The sequence below is a fragment of the Aulonocara sp. 'chitande type north' Nkhata Bay genome, linkage group LG16 (assembly GCF_057382095.1).
Source record: "Aulonocara sp. 'chitande type north' Nkhata Bay isolate Kocher_YH1m ecotype deep benthic linkage group LG16, A_spYH_male_GT1.1, whole genome shotgun sequence".
Taxonomy (NCBI): Eukaryota; Metazoa; Chordata; class Actinopteri; order Cichliformes; family Cichlidae; genus Aulonocara; species Aulonocara sp. 'chitande type north' Nkhata Bay.
The window spans coordinates 40,446,125-40,464,857 of NC_141359.1; the positions used below are offsets into that span (position 1 = coordinate 40,446,125).

Consider the following 18,733-nt stretch of genomic DNA (forward strand, 5'->3'; position numbering starts at 1 on the left):
ACGGCGGGACTTTGCACGCTGCTCAGCGCCTCTGTGTGAGGAAATGTTCCCGCAAACAGAAACTTTTAAAACGTGCACAGAGCACGGCTCACTTTTACAAACACCAACCTTAGAGTCCAAAATGATGTGCGTCAGAAATGCTTTGATTCGCTTCCAGGTTCTAATTCTCATTCACAGCAGGACAGCTACAAAGTGCACACACATGGCCAGAGTCCAAGCTAGCACGTTCGACTTAATCAAGGCCGGGTGGAGGGATTAGCCCTTTTTCTTAAACTGGGTTTGATCTCATGCACAAACATTTGATGTGAACAGAGGGTTCAGTTTCCTGGAGTTTCTCTGTTCTGAAACAGTTCAGTTTTGGCTCTGCAGGTGTCGCTGTGCTGCAGCCACACGACAGAGGATGTCAGGCAAATCAGTGCATGTTTGCTAATGTCCTGGTAGTTCCTCACACTCTGGTGGTCAAAGGCAGAACTGAAAGCTGCTCCTGAGTTAAACCATAAGCTATAAAGATACATTTATCATTTCTTATACTGTAACAGTCCATATAAACCTTTGATGGGCTGTTGCTGTTTGAAGCACCCCCTAAATGACCAAAACAAACGTTCTTCTTTATTTTCTGGCTGTTTGCAGCCCTCTAGTGGTTGTACGTGGAACTTCAGTTGAAAGTGTAGACATTTAAACCGCTAATCCTTTTCCAGAAAAACGAACGTGCAGATAAACACTGACGTTCAGGCTTGATGTAAGCGCACATTATTCATGACCTCTCCGCCTATTGGTTAGTTAAATGCCTCAGCAGTGACCAATGACTCGTGGTTAGCCGTCCTGACAGCAGACTCTGATAAGCACCCAGAGTCTTGCAGGCTTTGGGATCTGGTCTCATATGAGCAGCTTTTATGACATAATTATAGATCATGTGGTGTGAAGTCAGGGAGGGGTCAGGGCTGCACGCCCCATCAGCAAACAAACCCAGCAGCAGTGACACACGGTCCGCTTGATTTTTCTCCATGTAACATGAAAGATGCTCAGCCTGTGAGTGTCTGACTTCATCAGAGGGTCTCTGCACTTGATTTTCATGCTTACATCATTTACACTTAGCATTTATCAGACAGTCAGCGACTGCACGGAAACCTCCGATTGTTAAGGAAAAATGTGAATTCTCCACCTGGTTGCTGGAAGCGGTCACAGGGAGGTTTAGTGCTTCTCCATCCAGCTGGTGAATCCTTGTTTTTCCGGGCCGACCTGTCCGGTCTCTAGGCCTGTCCAACAGCTGACGTCACCTGGTTAGTGGTGAAAACCTAAATTTAAGAAGCACTGCTCATGAGAAGAAAATGTTTAAGATCACTTTGATTTGGAGGGGGCGGGGTTTATAACTTTTGCCCCAACCTGCCACCAGAGGGCGATTGCCATGCTGTCCATCTTTATATACAGTCTGTGTTTTCAAGTTTACCCAGTCAGGAACAAGGAGAACCGCTGGGTGAGTTTGCCCTCCTCGGTGACTGTCAGGCTCCTCCTGCTCTTCCTGAGCACAAACACTTGTAGTTATGCAACAGGCAGAAGTCTGTCTGTGAACGCCATCTGCTGTGGCAAACGCAAACAGAGCAGCTCACATTTCCAGCGTGCAGCGCTCTGACACACTGGGATTTTTCCACAGCTCTTCCCATCTGCTAAACTGGGCTGTAACACACCTCCATAATGGTTTTCAGGCAGTTCACAGAGGACTGGCACTGAAAGTCAAAGAGTCTGGAACTTTCCACCACAAAATGGGTGAAAATGAGCTCAGCGGGGTTTTGGGGTTTGACGTCACTCCCTCGTCCTGTCTCCGTTTCCTCTCCTGGTCTCTGTTCCAGCACCTTAACTCTGCATCAGGGAACGTGTTTTGCTTTCGGATGATTTGCACGCTTGTTGCAGGCTTCGTGATGACTTGTGTTTAAGGAGCAGGTTGTGTATTTGGAAACGGCTCGGCACCTTTGATTTGTATATAATTTGGAGTGAATGTCATAAACACGTCATCATGTGGAAGCTTTGTGTAGTCTGACAATAAAGTTTGAAAACGTGTTGTGATGTTGACTTTGTTACAGTTTCATGCCTGCACTTCACACCAACAGTAATAAACAACAGTCACAGTCAGACCAACAGGCTTTGATTCTAAATACCAGAGGTGGGACCAAGTCATTGTTTTGCAAGTCTCAAGTAAGTCTCAAGTCTTTATCCTCAAGTCACAAGTCAAGTCTCAAGTAATGTCAGGCAAGTCAGAGTCGAGTCTCAAGTCACTGGTGTAAAAGTCCGAGTCAAGTCACAAGTCTGAAACTTTGAATTTCAAGTCCTTTCGAGTCTTTAAAAACAAAATAATGAAAAAAGCATGTTGCAGTTATGCTAAATGTAAATATTAGACCATGTAATTTTAAAATGTGTTTTTCTCAACACATGACAAAATAGTGAACTTAGAAAATATACACAAATTGTGAAATTGCACCTCTTTAAAATGCAGCTCAATTAAACCTAGCTCCAAGAATAATTTTCACCGACAGTTCTGAGATAAGATGCATGTTATTCTTGGATGCGCTTGTAGGACCGGCTTTAAAATCGCATGACAAAAGTATCATACACATTAAAAAAACTGTATCACCAACGTAGCCTGGACAAGATTTGCTTGTTAGATGAAGTCATGATCTCATCGTAGCAAGAGAGAAGCACCACCTACGTTCTTTATGCAACTTCAACTGTCGGAGAAAGTTGGAAGTTGTTCCATCTCTGTCTGTGATTCTCTTCTTGCATGTTTTGCATATTGCATTTCAGTTTTTTGTTGACTACTTCATAGTTTATGTACCTGAAAAAAATAACTCCTTGCAGCATTTTTGAGCGTTTTTTTTTTTTTTAAATCTGGTTAATTTGATCGGCTGTGCTACAGCTCACGCACACATACATACGGAGTGTGGTTTGAATAAATGAATCAATGAATTGAATTAATGGTGCACACTTTCTATATAATATGCATGTTAAATTTTATATTTGGGGTGAAATATCAAGTCTTTTCAAGTAAACCGGTTCAAGTCCGATTCAAGTCCCAGGTCATTGGTGTAAAAGTCCAAGTCAAGTCTAAAGTCATAAAATTAATGACTCAAGTCTGACTCGAGTCCAAGTCATGTGACTCGAGTCCACACCTCTGCTAAAAACGTTATTAAAGCGAGTCGCTGAGACATTTCCTCACAGCTCTGCAGCTTTTCAAAGTTCACAGAAATAAAAGCGTTTAAAAAAACTCCTAACTAATAAACTCCCACAGCGCCCTCCAGCGGCGGCCCCCCGAACAACAGCCTGGAAACCACCGAGTGACGTTTGGGAAGCGCAATAGCAGCGAGACAGGAAGCGGAAGAACTTCAACGTAAGAGCACTGGGTCCTCCTGCGCTTTCTGCTGCCTGTCCTCAACTAACGAACCAGCAGAGGGAGCCCAGGGCTTTGTTTTCACACAGCGGGTGAAAGGAAGCAACAGCTGACACGATCCGCTCAGTAAATGTCCTTTTACCTGTAAGCCTGGTTTAGTAACCTGTCCTAATATATTTGTGTTGTATTTCTTATAAGGGGCAAAGTGGTGTCAGCCCTGCGCTGAGAGGGCTGTGCTCATCCATCCGCCCTGTTCTAACAAAGACACGTTTCAGGAACACCTGTAGTTCCCTTTTATTCATATAGCATCAGTGAACAAACACACGTGTTACTGTAAGGTGAAGACCCCACAGAGTTAATGCAGGACAAACGTTCACTCGGATTCATTGATGAAGTGAATGCAGGACTACATGTGTGTCCTTCTCATGAGTGGACACACATGGATGTGAACCACGCGTGTTTGGCTGAGCCAAACAACCGCAGCAGTGATTCGAACCTAAAGTACTCTGGATACTGTTACTGTACAAATACTATTACATGTTTGTTGGTCAGGTGTCCTGTAGGAAGAAAACACGTGAATGTGCATGAACGCGTTTACATGAGGACAAAGTGACTTCAAGGGAAATACAAATCTTCACATTTTGATGTCTGTCAGTTATTTTGTTCATGAAGTTTTAATTTACGAATTTTTGAGCAGATGGTGTAAAAGGTTGTAACTGTATCGAAGTGTAAAGATATAAAGAAATTAATTTAATGAGTTACAGTGAAAACCAGTGTCTGTAAATGATAAACACGACTTTCAGTTTTTCTATTCATACAAATTTTATTGTGAAGAAACGGAATTTTCCGTTTTAGAGTTGAAGGAATGTCCGTAAATAGTAGAGAAATTCTACGGAATCTTCTGTTTTACCGGAAAAGTTCGTGAACTTCAGTAAAAGATCTACGATTTTTTTTTTACCCGAGCGAGGCCGCATCTGTCCACGCCAGTATAAACCACAGCACAGGATCCACCCACTGCAAATTAACGACACTGCACACTGACAACCCCAACTGCGACTACACCTCCCAGCCACCTCCTCCCAGCTTCCCCGACATTAAAATACCGAACTTATAGACCCCCCACACACCCCCAACCTTTCCCCTGAACAAGCATCCTTTATAGGATGCTTGTTCAAGGCTGCAGTTGGTCCAGAATGCTGCAGCTCGTCTTCTGACACGTACTAAAAGATGTGAACACATTTCCCCGGTACTTGCCTCCCTTCATTGGCTCCCTGTCCGCTTCAGAATTAATTTTAAAATTTTATTGTTGTTACAAAGCCCTGAATGGACAGGCTCCCGGGTATTTGTCTGAGCTCTTGCAGACTTATACCCCCCTTAGATCTCTTAGATCAAGTGATCTTTTGCTTTTAGCTGTACCAAGGTCGAGGCTGGTTCATAGAGGTGATCGAGCATTTGCAGTCGTAGCGCCTAAGCTGTGGAGTAATTTACCCCTACACATCAGACAGGCTCATACTGTCAATCTTTTTAAATCTTATCTTAAAACACATTTTTATTTACTGGCTTTTAATACAGCATGAGAGTTGTTTGTTAATTCATATTTGGTGTTTGCTTTTAATACTCTAAGTTGTTTTATTATGTGTGTTGTATTCTTGTACAGCACTTTGGTAAACGCTCCTGTTGTAATTAAATGTGCTATATAAATAATTAAACTATTAAACTATTAAACTATATGCATGCGCGACGGGATCCCAGAGACAGCAGCTGATCCGGCGGGGTCTGGAGTCCCTACCTAAACACGGCACCCATCCTCCCCTCCTCACCCCCGAACATAACAGCCTTTCCATCCAGCTGGATCGCCGGTGTGGTGCCAGGGTTGGTATCCCCAGACGATTTGTTTCCCCTGCGTCGGGAGCGCGCACAGGGCTGTCCGAATCACGGATGAACACTATCTGTCGTTTTTAGATTTAGTTCACAAACACTTCTTATAAAGACGTATTACTGCTGAAATATTAGCGGCGTTGGCTCTTTAAACAGTAAAGTTACAGGATACAAATAAATATGAGCCACGGTGTGGAAATGATGCGCCGCGTGAGAACTTTTAATGCATCATTTTCTCCTGTAACCCACAAACACTCATCAGTGCGCGCTCCCGACGCAAGGGAAAAATTCTACCCTGGCACTCTGACACGCCCACGCGTGATGTTAACCACTCAGTTCCTACTGTGAGAGGTCCACAGTTCATCCCGATCACATTACAATAATTTAATAACATATTATTAAGATACAGAAAACTAGATCCAGCTTAAGGAAAAAAAGTCCACGGAGACCAGTGTAGAACTGTGTTGGTGTGGGAGGCTTTTACTTTGAAGGGCGTGGCAGGAAGCGGTGGTAGGTTTGATGTGGAGAGCTGAGAGGAGCCCGTCTGCGTCACAGTGTAAGGAGAGTTTCTGGGAGCTGCTCGTCTTTCTCCGAGGCTGTGGAAGCTCCGCTCCGGGCAGACAGGAGGTGAGTGACCGGGCAGAGGGCCACCGAGGCCGGCCGAGCATGTCCACGACACCGCTGTCTGTGTGTGGCTGTGTCGGTTCCGCAGGGAGCAGTGACCGGCGGGCACTCCGGGGCCGGTTTATGGTGTTTAACTACCGACTAGTACACGCGAGCAGGGGCCAGACTGTGGAGCGGACACCGACCAGCCGCGTGAAGTGATAACAACAACAATGATCATCATGATAACAATGATAATAGGGATAAGTGACTGATCAGAAAGTCAATCAGGGTGTCCGTGGTCACTGAGACTGTGTGTTGTGTTCCTCTGAACAAAGCGCTCATTAAACTAATCTGGTTTTGCCTTTTATTGTTTTAAACGTGGGAGAGTGGACAGGTTTCACCGTGGGCTCAGATTATTATATCACGATCTGTCACTCTGACAAACACCACGCTGACTAAAACTACTGTAATGCGCCAAATCACAACAACAGCGCCTTGAGGCGACTTTTGTTGTGATTTGGCGCTATATAAATAAAATTGAATTGACTTAAGTGCACGAGACTGTCCAGTTATTATTATTGTTGTTGTTGTTTAGCAGCACGGTGGCGCGGTGATTAGCGCTGTTGTCGGGTCTTTCTGCGTGGACTTTGCGTGTTCTCCCCGTGTCTGTGTCCAGTCTGGTCTGTCTCAGACTGGCGACCAGTCCAGCGTGCAGGGTAACTGGGAGGCTCCAGCCCCCTGTGACCCTGACAAGGATCACCAGCAAGGCTGGACTGGGACAAAAAAATCGGCCCGGGCATTTTGACTAGAGACCGGCCCACCAGGATAAAGATTGAAAATGTGACGTCACTCAGGGGTAAAACCGCAAAGGATTCTGGGAACTTGTGGCAAGAGGTACTAGCGCACGCAGGCTTTCAATTGAACTCAGTTACACAGCGATAAAAAGAAACCCAAAAAATGGCAAGAAGCTGTTGTATTATTAACTGCAATAGCCGGTCGCATGACAGCCACAGGAAGCCGACGGGTAAAGAGATCGTTTTTATCGGATTAAGTCGTTGAAGAGAAAAATTTTAAGCCATGTTTCCGAAGTAAGAGCCGACGGATGGTCTGGATATACCAAATATAACGTCTCAGAACCCTCCAGCTCACAGGTTAGTCTGCTCCAAGCATTCCCACAAAGGTCAGAGTTTTGTAGTAGTTAATACGTCATTTTTCTTAACATAATTGGTGATATAGGTTACAAGCAAGTCTGGCGCTGAACAGAAATTGTCGCGCTATGCTCCTTTGTTTATTGTGTTTATTGTGCATAAATAGTGAATTGTCCTGACACAATATTGCGTTTCGCTTCTGTTATTATGGTACATTGACAAAAACATATACTTTTATTCACAGGATAAAACAGTTGTTTTGTATCACTAATTGCCCAGTACGATTACAGCATACAGTATTATTGTCACTGCTACATTTCTGTGATGCTACCAGAAATTATTTCCACTACTAATTAATTACCGTTGAGCTCAAAGGTCATATTAATAAACGGTTAACGAACGTGTATTTATGACGACGATTTGTGAGACTGGTAAACTTACCTTTGTTCGTACGATGGTCTTTCGTTCTACACGGTGCATTTCAAGGTCCTGCACCCATCCGTCAGTAAACTGTACCTGGGCTTGTTGCAGTGACCTGAAGTTACTAAACTTCATGAGTGTGTGCACTCACTCCAAGAACCGTATGATTATAAATATGAGCGTGGTGAAAGTTGGGCAGCACGCTGACGTCTTTTGTCCCTCTGTGTGCTCGTAAGGGTCTGACCCTTTCACTCCTTTGATTTTTTTCTTGTATCTTTTCTTTGTCTTTTCGTCGAGTCTGTCTTTGTACGGACCGGCATTGTTCTCCTTTTGTTTTGTACATTCCTTTTTTTGTGCGTCAAAGAAAAAACAAGAAGGCATTGGAACCGGAGAATGAACGTTTTGCGGTGCTGCAAATGCTTGCATTTGATGCGGTACTTGGATTGTTTTGCCACGAGTTCCCAGCATGCAATGCGCGAAAATCACGTGATTGCTAAACAAGGGGGAGGGTGCATCCGGCCTCCTCGGCTGTAATTGGTCCAGCCCAGAGTCGATCATGACCAATTGGCCAATCCAACACCTTTCATACCTTTTATACCCTTCCTAAAAAAAAATAATAATAAAATCCATCGGCCCATAAAAACAAAAAATCACCAGCGGCCCACCGGGCACCAGAAGTGATGGTTTATCGCTATTGTCACTGTTATTGTTGTTGACTGTGTTGTGTGTTTTTCACGTGTGGTTTTTCAAACACCATACAGTAAACCTTTGATGTCCTGGTGTTTCACGCTCATGAACCGTCCTCATCGTGATGTTTTCACTGAAAACAGGAACTGGGAGACTTTCACAGCGGTGCTGAGGCTCCCAGCCTCTGGACCAGACTCGGGGTCCTGAGCGTGTTTCCAGTCAGTCTGCACGGCTCCTGTTTTTGTAAAAGAACGTCAGTTTTTTCTGCAGCTGCCGTCTCGTGAACACTGAGTAAAAAGTTCACCTTCAAACTTTAACTCTGGTTTCTAATAATGTGGTAGAAGTGATGCACGTGGGAGGATGTGAGAGTGCTGAGGCAGCAGGGCTGGGCTCAGCGGCAGAGGAGGAAGAGGAGGAAGAGGAGAGAAGGTGCCAGACTTGCTGTGATGTCATCATTCATGCTTGATGCAACATGTTGACGATGTTGCCCACAAGTCTGAGAGTCTGTCTCTCTCTGAGCGTCCTCTCCCCTCTCTCGCCGTTTGCAGTGCGTCACTAAATGTTGTCTTTTTAGTGTTTCATCCTGTTTCCCTGCTCTCTTCCTGTGAAAAGGGGTTTTTGTCACCGCTGTCTGATGGTGGGGGTTTTCTGTCTTCAGGATGAAGCGGCTGCAGTTGGGCAACTAACTGAGTTTATGTTTAATTGACTGAAAATCTTTTCTCGAACTGAAACAATCCGAAACATTACAATCGTCTCGTCGATGAGATGTAAATGTAGATGATGTTTCGCTGCAGCTGGACCGCGTGGTGCTTCCTGGCTCTCAGCGCGTTTGCAGACGTGACGATGAATCCTGCCCACCTGTGACGATGGCCTGTCTGCCTCTGCTGCTCTGCCTCAGCTTGCTGCTGCACTCAGGTGAGTCATGTAAAAGCAGTCAGGTGTTCAAATTAGGGCTGCCACGATTAGTCGACTAGTCACGATTACGTCGACTATCAAAATCGTCGACGACTGATTTAATAGTCGACGCGTCGTTTGAAACTTTGTAAGATCCTGAAAGACGCAGGAATAAGTAGCAGGATTTAAGAGTGTAATAACGGACTGAAACAGAAGATGGCAGCACCGCATGTACAAGGATGCCAGCTGCCGTTAAACCCCGAAAAAGAAGCAGCAGCTGTGTCCCAGAATTCATAGCGCAGCCCAGCTCAGTTTCCAACAATGGCGGCAGCTAGTTAGTTTTAATATTACTCTTATTATTCTTTCTGGGTCACAAAATAAACGTTTAACATATTTTCAGGCGAGAATGTAGCTGTGTAAACCTCAAATATCTGCTCAGTTTATCAGGACACCGCATATTTTCAAAAGCGCTCCGACGTTTTCGGAGACGTCTGTTACCCACTAGCTCGATAGCTAGCCGGGGGCTAGGCTCACTAGAGCCGTGAGAACACCGGACTCCCGGCAAATCGTTTTCAAACCCACCGCCGTCTTTCGCTACTCAGGTTAAACATGATATATGAGTCACTTAGATAACTTTAAAATGTTATTATTTGGCTTTTTTTTGGTATTTTTTTTGTTCCTGAGTAAATCGGTTTGGCTGAGATTAAAGTTTTTACACAGCTGAATAAACGTCAAGCAGACAGCTGATCATCAGAAGTGTGAGATGCTCCAGAATTTACTCCGGTGTCCTGTTATAAACTACGAATCCTTGAGGCCAAGTCCATAACATGTAACTGTTTCAATTAGATTGATTGTCATTTTAACTGACTTTTTTATTTGAATTTTATTGAATTTTATTTTTTATTTTATTTGTATTCTTTCACTTATTGTTGCATGTGTGTTGTTGCTGCCTGTGTTTGAGTAATTTCTGTAACTGTGAGACATCTGCTGCTGCCTATCTTGGCCAGGTCTCCCTTGAAAAAGAGGTTTTTAATCTCAATGGGATAATAAATAAGGAGTTTATTAAACTTCACCGAAACAATCTGCAGATTTCATTAAAGTTTAATAAACTATCATCTTGTCTTTATTTTTAGTTAGCACAGACCTTAAACACTTAAAGCTGTAAGGTAATGATAGTTATATAAGAGCAGATGCTGCTGGTGCAATAAGCTGTACGTTTTACGTCCAATGGATGATGATCTGATTAGTCGACTAATCGCAAAAATAATCGGTGACTAGTCGACTATCAAAATAATCATTTGTGGCAGCCCTAGTTCAAATACCGTCCTGCCCCACCCACACACAGGCTGATACCTGTCAGGTATTGTTTTGGAGGAAGGAAGGTTCAGGGTTTAAGTAATCATGGGCTCATCCGATTAGAGTGAGAATAAGCAGTCATCAATCATTTATAGGTTTTGTCATTTTATTGTATAACGGGTAAAGGAAAGAAAGACACACATGGACTGCTTTCTCTCAGCTGCTGCCCCATGTGGGAGTGAAGAAAGAGTGAGGGGTAAGTGAGTGCAGTCCTTATATGCCGAGTGACAGGTGAGTGCAATTAAGGCCAAGCACCACACCCAATCAAAGGTGAGGAAAAGAAACAAGGTGCATCTGGTGAAGTGAATGTGCTAAAAGGTGAGCCTTTACAACAGGTATACTTTGGATCCTCGTGACTCAGCAGATTGCCTCACATATTTTCTCTTTTCTTCCTCTCGCAGAGCTCGCTCATCCGCCTCCCGCACCTGTTAACCTTTCTGTCGACTCTCTGAACTTCCGCCACGTCCTTCGGTGGAAGCCCGGCGACAACACGCCACCTGGGACAGAGTACGGGGTCTTTGTGAGGTAATTTGTCCGCCGTCTGTCCTCACGTCCTGTCACTCTCAGCCTGGTAACATGAAGACGATGGTGCTCACATCAAACCCCAAAAAACCTCTGAGCTCTGTGGGTGATGTAGAAACGCAAAGTTCAGACGCTTGAAGGATCAAGTTCAAGCTCAGCTGTGACTCCAGGCTTTTATTAACACACACACACACACACACACACACACACACACACACACACACACACACACACACACACACACACACCTGAGATAAAGGACAGGATTAAACACCTGTAAATAAAAGTGTTGCATCAGCTGCGTGTTTTTGTCAGATGCTTCCTGTCGAAGTTCAGAACACGATATTTTTTCTAAAGGAGGGTAAAAGTCCCCCCGTAGCCTGCTGGGAAATTCCACTGTTGCTTCTTCTTTTTTACCAAAAGAACGATTCAAAAATAGATTTCCTGTTTTATTTTGTAACTCACACAAGTTTGTCTGCACTTTTCTTCAGATCAAAGAAAGAAATGAAACAACAGAATAATTTCATTTTTAATTATATTGTAATTATGCAGCTATACAAAGTTAGTTAGTTACAAGTTTTTTTTGTTCATATTTTATAAAATCAGAGGAAACAGCTTCATCTTTGCAGTTTATCCAGAAGAACAGATTTCATGGAGACAGACGTTCTGGTCTTTAGACCCGGTGTCGTGTCCACGTGTGACGACATCAGAAACATTCGAGCCAAACTCGTCGTGACATGGGAAACATAAGCAGCTCGTTCGTACGCGTAAATAAAAAGACAAAGTGTGCTGTGATCGTGAGACGATGGAGGATCAGGTGTGTGAGTGGGGGCGTGACCTCCATGCAGGTTTATGATGTGTGGTAAACATGAAGCAGCCCTCCCTGCTGCCTGTGATGGCGTGCACGGCGTGCTCTGTGGGACGATGAGCCGCCGCCTCTGAGCAACTGCTGCACAGAGATCAGCTGGTCCAGGCTTCAGGGAGCGCTCCTCTCAGGCATGGAGGAAACCCCTGATAACAGACGCACACAGGCTCGAGAGCTTGAACACAGCTTACAGCTGTTTTCCATTTACGCGCACACACACAAAGATGTTCTAGCACACAGATCGTGGTTATTTTGGAGTGCGTGGAGATGAAACAGGAAGTGAAAGCAGAGCGGCGGGCTGAGGTTTGTGGGGACCTCTTCAGACCAGGGTCACCAACCTCTTTGCCCTGAGAGCTACTTTAAGGGTACTGAGTACTCCGAGGGGCGACGTGTCCGACACAGAGCTCGCCTTTAATATTCTAATATTATCAATAACAGATATTAGTGTGTGTGCAGGGACGACTCACACACTGACAGTGGGAGTTCTCACAGCTGATATCTCTGTGAACATGTTTGTAGGAAACCATCAGCTGATATGTAACCATGGAGACTGCCCCACGTTTGTACACGTCCTTCATATTTGAATGAATCTTCTAACATTTGTACCGATCACCAAATCTGTTGCATTTCCATCATTTTTCACGTTTTTCTACACTGTTTGACTTTGATTGTTTGGGCCGCGTTGCTGTGGTGATGATCTCCTGCTGGTGAACCGCGACCTTTAATCTGCTCACGTTTTCAGTCAGCTTCACTGGCTCCTTCTTCTTCTTTGGTGGAATATCTGCCTGGGCGGGGTGCTTTCTCTCTCCTGGGCGGTTTGTTCACAGCGAGCAGCTGGGATGGCTCTGACGCCGTTTCAGTTTCAGCACTCATCGTGAGGGTTCGCTTTACGTTTGCAAGGTTTAACATGAATACACTGAAACTGCTCGTGGCTTCGTGTTTTTCAGCTAGTTCAGAAACTGTGTTCTTCCTCATACAGCGTCCTCGTCACCAAACCACAGCCTGTGGGTCCAACGAGTCTTTATTGTCTTTAGGGCTGCCACGATTAGTCGACTAGTCACGATTACGTCGACTATCAAAATCGTCGACGCGTCGTTTGAAGCTTTGTAAGATCCCAACAGACGCAGGAACAAGTAGCAGGATTTAAGAGTGTAATAACGGACTGAAACAGAAGATGGCAGCACTGCATGTACAAGGATGCCAGCTGCCGTTTTTTGGTCTTTTATTTGTTCCTGAGTAAATCGGTTTGGCTTAGATTAAAGTTATAGTTTTTACACAGCTGAATAAACATCAAGCAGACAGCTGATTATCAGAAGTGTGAGATGCTCGAGAATTTACTCCGGTGTCCTGTTATATTTTAGATAGCAAGGAGTTTATTAAACTTCACCGAAACAATCTGCAAATTTCATTAAATTTAATAAACTATCATCTTGTCTTTATTTTTAGTTAGCACAGACCTTAAACACTTAAAGCTGTAAGCTAATGATAGTTATATAAGAGCAGATGCTGCCGGTGCAATAAGCTGTACGTTTTACTCCAATGGATGATGATCTGATTAGTCGACTAATCGCAAAAATAATCGGTGACTAGTCGACTATCAAAATAATTGTTTGTGGCAGCCCTAATTGTCTTACAGCTAAAACGCAGCAGCATCCGGCTGCCTACCTGCATGTCTTAGAAATGATTTTCAGGTTTCACTGAGTCTTCAGAGCCGGTGTGCTGGCCTCAGGTGAGCCAGCTTCAGGCCTCAGATGGGTTTCCATCAGGATCTGAACGAGCTATCAGAGGGGATAAAACCTGTGATACGTGGTGCGTTCACTTGTCCTGTTTTAGCTCTGAAATATTGGCGTTGTGTCATATTCCCGTCTTAAGCACCCTGAATGCATCATCTTTTATCTGGAAACACGTCTACAGGCCTCAGCAAGGTTAAAGGTCACAGCCTCGACAGCACGGCTTAGGTTTGAAAAGCTGCATCTGAGCAAAGCAGCAGACTTCTGAGCTTTTTAATTAACATCTAAACTCCTCTCTTATTCATGAATGGTAACCTGACAGTAAACGTCCAATCAGAAATCAGCTTTCGTTTGAATCTAGGACCAGCTGGATTCGAGACATGAACAGCTCATCGTCGCTGTTTGAGCAAACAGTCGTAACACAAAGCAAATGTTTCTTTTACTGTTTTTGTCCTTCTGATCTAAAATGTTCTGTTTGTCATTGTTCAGTGAGGAATGGAATGAGTGGGAACAGCAATGCAACATACCAACGCAGCCCCAATGCAACCTAACATCTGGAACATCGATGCCACTGATGCTACCAGAGTGGGAGTCCCAGTATTACCTGCACGTCAAAGCGTTCTTCAACCAAACCTGGTCTCCAGAGTCCGGAAAAATAGATTTTGTCCCTTACAAAGAAAGTACGTCAGCATGAGCGTCTTCTGGGTTTCACACTGGTGCATTTGGATTTAAGTGTGTCCCATAATCCAGATCAGGCTTTGATTGAACTAAAATCTCTGGACTGGTTGAATCTTTACCAAAAGGTGACCGCGTGTTTTCTTCTGTTTACAAGCTAAATTAGGTCCTCCAGAGGTCTCACTGGTCGGATATGAAAACTACATCCAGATCAACATTTCACTGCCTTGGCCCGATGACCTGCCAAACTTTTCCAGTATCCAGCAATATTACGATGCCAGTTTCAGAGTCTCATTTCGGATCGGAACCGATGGAGAAATTGGGGTAAGACATCCATTTCATCCCAACATCAACGTGCAGATTTAGACCTCCATCCATCCATCCATCCATCCATTTTCATCCGCTTTATCTGGGGCCGGGTCGCGGGGGCAGCAGCCTAAGCAGAGAAGCCCAGACCTCCCTCTCCCCAGCCACCTCCTCCAGCTTATCCGGGGGAACACCAAGGCGTTCCCAGGCCAGCCGAGAGATATAATCTCTCCAGCGTGTCCTGGGTCTGCCCCGGGGCCTCCTCCCGGTAGGACATGCCCAGAACACCAACCCTGGCAGGCGCCCAGGAGGCATCCTTGTCAGATGCCCGAACCACCTCAACTGGCTCCTTTCGATGTGGAGCAGCAGCGGCTCTACTCTGAGCTCCTCCCAGATGGCCGAACTTCTCACCCTATCTCTAAGGGAGAGGCCAGCCACCCTTCGGAGGAAGCTCATTTCTGCCGCTTGTATCCGCCGCTTGTATCCGTATCACTACCCACAGCTCGTGGCCATAGGTGAGGGTAGGGACGTAGATCGACCGGTAAATTGAGAGCTTCGCTTTTACACTCAGCTCCCTCTTCACCACGACGGACCGGTGCAGCGTCCGCATCACTGCAGCCGCCGTCTGTCGATCTCCGGCTCCCTTCTCCCATCACTTGCGAACAAGACCCCGAGATACTTGAACTCCTCCACTTGGGGCAGGAACTCATCCCCGACCCAGAGTGGGCACTCCACCCTTTTCCGGCTGAGAACCATGGCCTCAGATTTGGAGGTGCTGATCCTCAACACCAGGGGCTCTGCCACCAAGGAGTTGTTTAACTGCCTCAGTGACCTCGCCTCCGGAAATTGGCGGGTCATTCCCCTCATCCCCAGACTCTGCTTCCTCCTTGGAAGACGTGTCAGTGGGATTAAGGAGGTCTTCGAAGTATTCCTTCCACCGCCTGACAATTTTCTCAGTCGACGTCAGCAGCGCTCCGCCAGCACTATACACAGTGCAGGTAGAGACGCCTGATACCTGACGGTTTGCCAGAATGTCTTCGAGGCAGTCCGAAAGGCTTTTTCCATGGCCTCTCCGAACTCCTCCCACACCCGAGTTTTTGCTTCAGCCACTGCCCGATAGGATAGATTTAGACCTCAGCTGGTGAAAGTCTTCATTCTAGAGTTCCTTTAAACCTGTTTGAGGCTTCAGTCACATGGGCCTACAGGCCGGTCAGCAACCTCTCGCCATCCTGTCCCTGAGCCAGCGGTCGCTGACTGGTGTCCAGGCGCGGCTGTAAAACACATACAGTACATATACGATATAAAAATGGAAATGCAGCCAATCACAGCAGGCTTCTGCCTAAAAGCAGGTGTCGGGTTGATTGACATGAGGAGACTTTGACTTTGAGAGTCACCTGTCAGAGCAGGTGTTGTACACCTGGTCAGGCCTCCAAAGGTGTCTTCATGGCCGCGTAGAGGTCAGAGGAGAAAACAATGCTGAGGATCACACCAGTGGGTCGTGGACAAATCCCAGATGTGATTTTAATGACACGTTTCCTCCTTCTTTGACTTGCAGACGCTGGAAACAGAAAATAAAAGTTTTATCCTTGAAAACTTAAAGAAAGGGGCGGAGTACTGCATAGAGGTGAAGCTCAACACCAGAGAACTAAACAACCATGAGCCGTCTGCCTGGAAGTGCACCTTCACCACGGCGGTGGACCAGCAGAGAGGTGAGCTGATGTGCAGCCGGTAAGGCGGGCGTTGTTGCTGAATCAGAGCATAATGAGCTGCCACAATTCATCTGCCTCCTTATCTGTGTAAATATGCAGAGGGAGTAATTACTAACACATGCCAGGGCTGCCCCTCTCGCCAGTGGGACTCCTCCCCCAGCCACCTGCTCCACCCATCCCTCCCACAGCACAGCCACAAACCACACCCCTCCGCTGTACTTCGGCTGGTTCAGACGGTCGTCTGCATGGAATAATGTGTGTCTGTGTGTCTGCAGGCCTCACTTTAGGTTTGGTCATCGGCGTCCCGATGGTTGCCATCTTCATCGTCACGAGCTGCCTGCTCCTCCTCTTCTACACGGGAGTCATTTGTAAACTGAAGGAAACTGTGCCCAGAGCTCTAATTGTAAGAAATCCAGTTTCATGTGCACTCTAACACCTGTGGTTTGAGAGATTTTATAATGATGTGTTTATTTCTGCTGTGAAGTTGAACATCGCCTTCATTTCATCCATGAGCGTCTCTCAGAGGACAAAGTTCAAACGCTTTGAAGCTCCACAGTCGTAAAGCTCCTCCAGCATATTGTGATTTGCATTTCCACAGAAGGACCAAAGTCCTTCAAAGGTTAAGCAAATGAGTCAGCTGAGCTGAAAACGACTTCTGTTTTGCCCTGCTGCTCTGTGTATATCTTGCTTCAGTCTTAAATATGATCAACCTATCTCTAATAATCAGCTGTGTACCACAGGCCTTCAAGCTGGCTGTAGTTAAACCTTTACTCAAAAAGCATCTCTAGACCATCTCTAGATCCTTGAAAGAGTAGTTGTCAAACAGCTAACAGATCACAGTGACTGTCCCCAGAAAACAGCTTTGGCTGATGTGTTTGTCCTGCATACTTAGACACAGCTGTGACTCGATGATAGACATCTTCAGCAGAGTTTGCCTCTGTTCCTCCTTCTCAGAGCTTCTTTCTCTTCTCTTTGTAGACGGCTCTAACCAAAGGCTACGTCCTGGCCCCGCAGCCCACCGTCCTAGATCCCATCTCAGTTACCTCGGAGACCGGGGAGCATAACAATCACACAACATCACCTTCTGCCAACATTGACGATGTCTCAGAGGACGACGATGATGGCAACTATGTGAACAGAGCAGTGGATCTCTCCTCGGGGGAGAGCTGCTGCTGTGAGGAGCTGTCTGGCAACATGTCAACGAACAGCGAGCCAACGGCAGCACTGGACGCTGGAAGCTCAAGGTTATTTGCTAAGGTGAAAGTAACGGCGCTGCCTGCAGAGTCTGACGAAGGCCAGGTGGAGACGGAGGTGGAGGGAGCGCAGCTCTGTTTGGTGAAAGAGAGGAGTCGAAGTGGAGTCTGGGGACAAAGTCAGGACGAGGAGGTGACGAAGTCCAAAGAGGACAAGGAGGTGCGGGACATCTCCGGCAATGTCAACCTGTTCTCAGTCACCCTCGCCTCAATGGCTGCACGCGATGGAGATGAGGAGGACGTCACAGGCTTTTTGAAAGAGTCCAGCCTGGAGGGTTTACCTGCCACAGACTCACAAACTGAATCAGATCACCTGACACCTCAAGTATTCCCGACACACACAGACCGCACTGCGAGCAGATGTGAAGGCAACAGCACGGACACGCTAACTGAAGAGGAAGAGGAGGAGTTCTCGCCCTATTTGAGAAACAGATGATACTGATGTGTGCTGCTCTGAGCGTCGATGACTCGCAGGGTCTCCTCGTGTTTGTAGACCAGCTTATTATTTGGTGCTGCAGGTCAGAAGATCTGCAAATGAACCAGCCGGATTTTCTGTGTCCGACTTTTTGACTTGTTTGACTGTGAACGTAAAACTGATGCTGCCAAATGGGGTCCAGACACTTTTTAATGTTGTTTGAAAATTAACATAAGCATTTTAAGAAAATCAAAGGAAACTGTGACATTTCTCTTTCTAATGTTCTTCATTAAATATAGATTTTAATGTTTGCTTTTCTCCTGGTTTCCATTCTCTGTACTTCATAATTAAGTATGGGTCATCTCACGCTGGGTCTCCTCTGTCTCAGACAAACTGTTTTTGCTGCAGTGACTTTAAAACTGCTGCTTTCTGATTGGCTGCCCCTTGTAAACAGAAGCTGGCTGGAGCTTCTGAGATGACCATATAAGGGTATACCCTCCCTCTGATATAATAGAGTCTCAGGTGTAGAAAAAACTGTCTGCAGAAGAGCCTTTGACTCACTTGTTCATACATTGAGCAATGTTTCATATAAACATCCATGGCTGGAACAGAAGATACGTGAACAGAAATTAGCAGAAAAAGAATAATGTGATAATTATTACATTTTATTTTTTAATATTTAAAAAAATGAGTCCTTAATGATTTTTCCATGCTACCTTACATTGGTGTCGTGGGTTTAAAAATTTGACTTAACTCAAAATTTTGATTTAGTAAATTGAAATTTTGACTTACGTACCTCACAATTTTGGGATCAAACTACCAACCTTCCAATTAGCAGATGAACTGCTCTAACACCTGAGCTACAGCCACTCTACCCCATGCTAATATTG

At 45.5% G+C, this 18,733-nt stretch overlaps 1 protein-coding gene across 1 annotated transcript; it reads left to right on the forward strand.

The window, feature by feature from the left end:
* The first annotated feature begins 5,747 nt into the window (after positions 1-5,747).
* LOC147312128 (uncharacterized) lies at positions 5,748-18,154 on the forward strand. Its single transcript, XM_086266474.1, has 8 exons — positions 5,748-5,884; positions 8,913-9,033; positions 10,770-10,893; positions 13,975-14,165; positions 14,318-14,484; positions 16,022-16,175; positions 16,451-16,578; positions 17,154-18,154. The coding sequence occupies exons 1-8, from the start codon at positions 5,777-5,779 to the stop codon at positions 17,862-17,864; spliced, it is 1,704 nt and encodes a 567-aa protein (XP_086122600.1). The 5' UTR covers positions 5,748-5,776; the 3' UTR covers positions 17,865-18,154.
* Positions 18,155-18,733: the final 579 nt, after the last annotated feature.

Bases quoted from the DNA above. Each gene is read 5' to 3' on its own strand.
- LOC147312128 (XM_086266474.1), top strand. From the start codon at position 5,777: ATGTGGAGAGCTGAGAGGAGCCCGTCTGCGTCACAGTGTAAGGAGAGT. The intron at 14,485-16,021 runs GTAAGACATCCA...TTTGACTTGCAG, and splicing joins GAACCGATGGAGAAATTGGG to ACGCTGGAAACAGAAAATAA. The intron at 16,579-17,153 runs GTAAGAAATCCA...TTCTCTTTGTAG, and splicing joins CTGTGCCCAGAGCTCTAATT to ACGGCTCTAACCAAAGGCTA.